The 4,683-nt window shown below is 56.1% G+C and overlaps 1 protein-coding gene across 1 annotated transcript in view; it reads right to left on the reverse strand.

The window, feature by feature from the left end:
- Positions 1-1,890: 1,890 nt before the first annotated feature.
- PRSS27 (protease, serine 27) overlaps positions 1,891-4,683 on the reverse strand; it is a 9,379-nt gene continuing 6,586 nt past the window's right edge. Inside the window, exons 3-6 of the mRNA XM_015560102.1 lie at positions 4,608-4,677; positions 3,257-3,549; positions 2,738-2,907; positions 1,891-2,316 (exon numbers count right to left, since the gene is read on the reverse strand). Coding sequence (XP_015415588.1) covers positions 2,023-2,316; positions 2,738-2,907; positions 3,257-3,549; positions 4,608-4,677 — 827 coding nt within the window. The 3' untranslated portion in view covers positions 1,891-2,022. The remainder of the gene's footprint in view (positions 2,317-2,737; positions 2,908-3,256; positions 3,550-4,607; positions 4,678-4,683) is intronic.

The following is a 4,683-nucleotide window of genomic DNA, read 5'->3' on the forward strand; positions in this document are numbered from 1 at the left end:
GCACAGTTCAGCAGGTGCTTGCTAAGTTCTTATTCATGCATTCCATAAACATCCAGGCCTGCTTTCTTCATGTCACCAGGTGGGAAGCTCCACCTGTGTATACACAGGTGTGTGCATGTGTGTGGGTGTTTCTGTGTGCATGGGTGTGTGCATGTTATGTACTAGTGAGCATGTGTGCATGAATGTGAACATCTGTGAGTGAAGGCATGGGTGTGCACACATATCTGCATGAATGTGTATATGTGGTGTGCTAGGGAGTGTGAGCATGGGTATGTGGTTATATGTACGTGCAAGGCCCTCCTAGGAGTCTCATCTAGTTCATTATTGCTAAGCATGGCAGGTAAGCCCAGGTACCTTTTTTTAATATATATATATATTTTATTGATTTTTTTACAGAGAGGAAGGGAGAGGGATAGAGAGTTAGAAACATCGATGAGAGAGAAACATTGATCAGCTGCCTCCTGCACATCCCCCACTGGGGATGTGCCCGCAACCAAGGTACATGCCCTTGACCGGAATTGAACCTGGGACCCTTCAGTCCGCGGCCGACGCTCTATCCACTGAGCCAAACCCGCTTCGGCCCAGGTACCTTTAAAAATTTTTTTTATTTTATTGATCTTTAGAGAGAAAAAGGGAGAGGGATAGAGAGATAGAAACATCAATGAAAGAGAACCATCTTTGATCAGGGCTGCCTCCTGCAAGTCCCCCACTGGGGATCGAGCCCACAACCCAGGCATGTGCCCTCAGCTGGAATCAAACCTGGGACCCTCCAGTCCGCAGGCTGATGCTCTATCCACTGAGACAAGCTGGCCAGGGCAGCCCAGGTACCTTTTGAGAGTCAGTCTACATGTGGGGGAGAGCTGACCATGGCCACAGAAGAGGCCTGCTGTGGAACTGTTTGAACCAGCCTGCGGACCTAACGGTGCCTCATGGGAAACATGCCATCATGGCAGGGCCTGAGCACCCTGCGGGCCAGAGCTCCAGAGACCGATTTGTGCTGGATTCCTGGTACTGACAAGCTGCAGCAGGGTGCACTGAGAAGGAGGGGCAGGTCTGGCCGCCCAACCTGGCCTGCTGAAACTGCAGTTCCGGGATGATCTGATGGATCCAGTCATAAGGGGAGGTAACCCGGATGTAGACACCTGGGCGGTTCTGGCGGGCACAGCCCTCACCCCAGCTGACCACCCCAGCCTGTAGCCACAACTGGCCCACCAGGCACATCGGAGGGCCCCTTGAGTCTCCCAGTGGATATGGCCCCAAATCCAGCCTCCTCCCTGCAGCTTTGGACTCACCGGGGGGAGGTGGAGGCTGAAGGAGAGGTGGCGGAAAAGGAGCTGGGGGTCAAGGGGAACCTGGGGAACAGAGAGCCCCTGGAGAGGCCCCTGCCTACTCCCCACTGGAGTAGGAAAGTATCATTGTGGGAGCATCATCCCTGGTGTTATTTGAAGAAGTCTTGGGGTGATTCAGAAATAGAAAGTGGGGGCTGTGATTCCGCCATGTCCCACAAAGCCCCCTTCCTTCAGGCCCCTCTGCCAGGCCCCCATTCTTTCTGCTGGTTTGGTCGCTGCCCCTAGTGTCCAGCCCAGGGTGCCCTGGGGCAGCACTTAACGGTGAGGGTGGCTGTTGGCAAGGACAATGAGGCAGGCAGGGGTGGGAGCAGGGAAGCTGCCTGTGCGGGGTCTTGGGAGCAGGTATCACGGGACACTGAGGACCTGGGCTCCAGTGAGCCAGCCTCCAGTGGGCCTGCCGCAGCTCCCTTCTCACTGGGAGCCTTGCCCTCCACACACCCCCACCCGGGGTTGCCCCCAACTCACACTCCTCAGTACACCTCCCCATCAGGTGCCTCTCTACTCCCCTCTTGCCCGAAGGACCCATACCTGGCAGCTGGTACTGAGGTTAGGTTTTTATTGGAGGGTGAACATAAATAAAAATAACTGGCATTTGAAAGAAGAGAGAAACAGCTATTTACAAATGTACATGTGGGCTCCGGCGGCTACACTGGCCTACCTGCCTGAGCAGGGCTCAGAAGCAGGTGAGTAGGGCCATGAGGACCAGGAGGACAGTGTGGGCCGCCAGGCAGGGTGCAAAGCTTTGAACGCGTGGCTGCTGGACCCGGGGCCCCCGCTTCAGGCCGCCCGACCTGGCATGCCGAAACTGCAGTTCCGGGATGATCCGATGGATCCAGTCATAATGGGAGGTAACTCGGATATAGACACCTGGGCGGTTCCGGCGGGCACAGCCCTCACCCCAGCTGATCACTCCAGCCTGTAGCCACAACTGGTCCACCAGGCACACCAGGGGGCCTCCTGAGTCACCCTGCGGGGGAAGCAGAGGTACCATCAGAAGCCACACGGGCTCGAGAGCCAACGGGTTCACAAGCACACGCACCTGCTTTCCTCCCATTGTCCCTCACCTCCCCACCCATGAATGTCCCTGCCCAGCTCCCCTCACCCCACTGGCTGGCCCTTTTTTGACCTGGGTTGCCCATTTCTCTAGATCTCCAGTCCACCTGCTCAGAGGGGTGTGTTGAAATTGTATTTTCCTGAATCCCACTGCAGACCTACTGACTGACACCTCTGGGTGGGGTCCAGGAATCTGTTTTTCTCAGCTGACTACACAGCTGTGGTCTGGACACTGGACCCACCTAGTGGGCCTCCTTGGGCTGGGCTGGCTCTCACCTTGACCTAGGCCTGGGGAGCAGGGCTCAGCCCCCATCACAGCCGGTCCCAGCCCCTACCTTGCAGGCGTCCTTCTTGCCCTCAGCGAAGCCAGCACACAGCATGTCGTCCTTGATGGTTTTCGGCTGAAAGCCGGACTCAGCGTCTTTGCTGTAGAGTAGGTTACACTTGGGCGTGTCAATGATGGGCACAGCGAGTTTCTGGAGGATTCGAGGGTTAGGCAAGCGATCTGGGGAGGGGCAAACAGCCTCAACTCAGCGGACAGTTCTTGAGAACCACAGCTCCGTCCCTCCCTATTTTGTGCTTGGGTTTAGACCTCTTCTCGCTCAGGGCTTTGTGGAACAGAATTCCTTCCTCCCTTATTCATACACCAGGCTGGGTTCTTTCTGTCGTCTCCCCACTTTCCCATGGCTCCTCCTGCATCTGCTGCCCCTTTCCCATACCAACTTCACCCATTTGAGTGGAGATCATGTATACCAATATCAACAGAAAAAGATTGTTGGTTCAGAGTGGCCCCCAACCTGCCTGGGACCTTCTCTATGGCAGGTCCCCCATTCTGTCCTGCACCTGTGCATTACCTTGCTCACTGGGGCTGCCCCAGCCAGTGGCCCAGCATTCCATGCCCGACTCAAAGTTGATCGAGGGGTCAGGCATGCACACGGGGAGGATATAATTGGTGAAGGTCACAGGTGCCTCCAACTCCACCAGGGCCACATCGGCACTGGAGGCCATGCCCTGGTATAGGGGGTTGCTTTTCACCCGCTTCACGCGAGAATACGTGGCATGTGGTCCCGGCTTCACCAGCTGCCGTGCCCCCAGCAGGACCCGGTACAAGGATGTTTCAGAGGTGCTGGTGGGAAAGAGCAGAGAGCTGGTGTGAGGCAGCCCCTCCGAGGTTTCAAAGGAGGAATTGCTGCAGGTTAGATGGAGAAGGGAAAGGGAGTAGTTAGTTTGTTCCTCTGCTGCCAGACACCTTCCTCCTGCTATCCAGGTCCAGTGCCTGACATCTCTGCACAGAAAAGTAATCTCCAGGGGGACACACATCGGGTGAGGTGGTTAAGGATGTATGAGCTAAAGCAGCTTTAAATTCTGATTTTAATTCCCAGGTCTACCCCTGGCCAGCTGGGTGACCTTGAGCAATTCACCTAACAAGTTCTCTGTGACTCAGTTTCCTTGGTTGTGAAATGAGAACAGTAAAAGGCTTGCCATGAGGGGTGAAGGAGTTGACTGCCCGCACGGGAGTAGCTGGGGGCCAGTCAACTGGGGGTTGGGCCCAGCCCTTCCCATGAGCCTTGGGCAAGTGAACTACTCCCTCTGAACCTGCATTGCTAAATTTAAGATGCAGAGCTGTGATGAGGCAAGAGCTGAAGTGCTTGGGAAACCCCGAAGGTCAGGGACCAGGTGATTTCACAGTGTAATAGCAGGGATGTGTAGCCTGGCCCTTTGGTCAGGAATGACATGGGTGATCTTAGGGTGAGGAGGAGGAAGAGACAATCTACTCCAGTCCTTGGGCTCATCTGTAACCAGAGTTGCAGCCAGGAAAGGGATCTGAAGTGTGTGAGGGGGGATCAGGGCAAGGGCCAGGGCCAGGTCATGGGAGGAGCCTGCCAGCACTTGTAGGGACAGGGCCCCAGTCCTGGCCAAGCACATCACTAGTGAGACCAGCAGTGGACCTCCCAACTGGGGTGCAGGGAGCAAAGGCTGGGAAGCAGAGATTGAACCTGGAAGTTAGTCTCGAAGGGAGGACTGGCCAGAAAGGTGGGTCAGTGCTGGACAGGCAGTAGACACTGTCCAAGGTGCTGAAACCTGGCTGGGCATGGGGCTCTGTCAGCGGTGCCCCTGGTGTGGAGAGAGGCAGAGTGGACATAGGCAGTTGGTAGTGAGGGAGTGTGTGTGGGGGGTGGGGGGTTGCGGGGGAGGGAGACTTACTTGGAGAAGCAATGCGCCGCGGTGAGGACCCACCGATCTGTGATGAGGCTGCCCCCACAGAAGTGGCTTCCGTTTC

Source organism: Myotis davidii, unplaced genomic scaffold, assembly GCF_000327345.1.
Source record: "Myotis davidii unplaced genomic scaffold, ASM32734v1 scaffold555, whole genome shotgun sequence".
NCBI lineage: Eukaryota > Metazoa > Chordata > Mammalia > Chiroptera > Vespertilionidae > Myotis > Myotis davidii.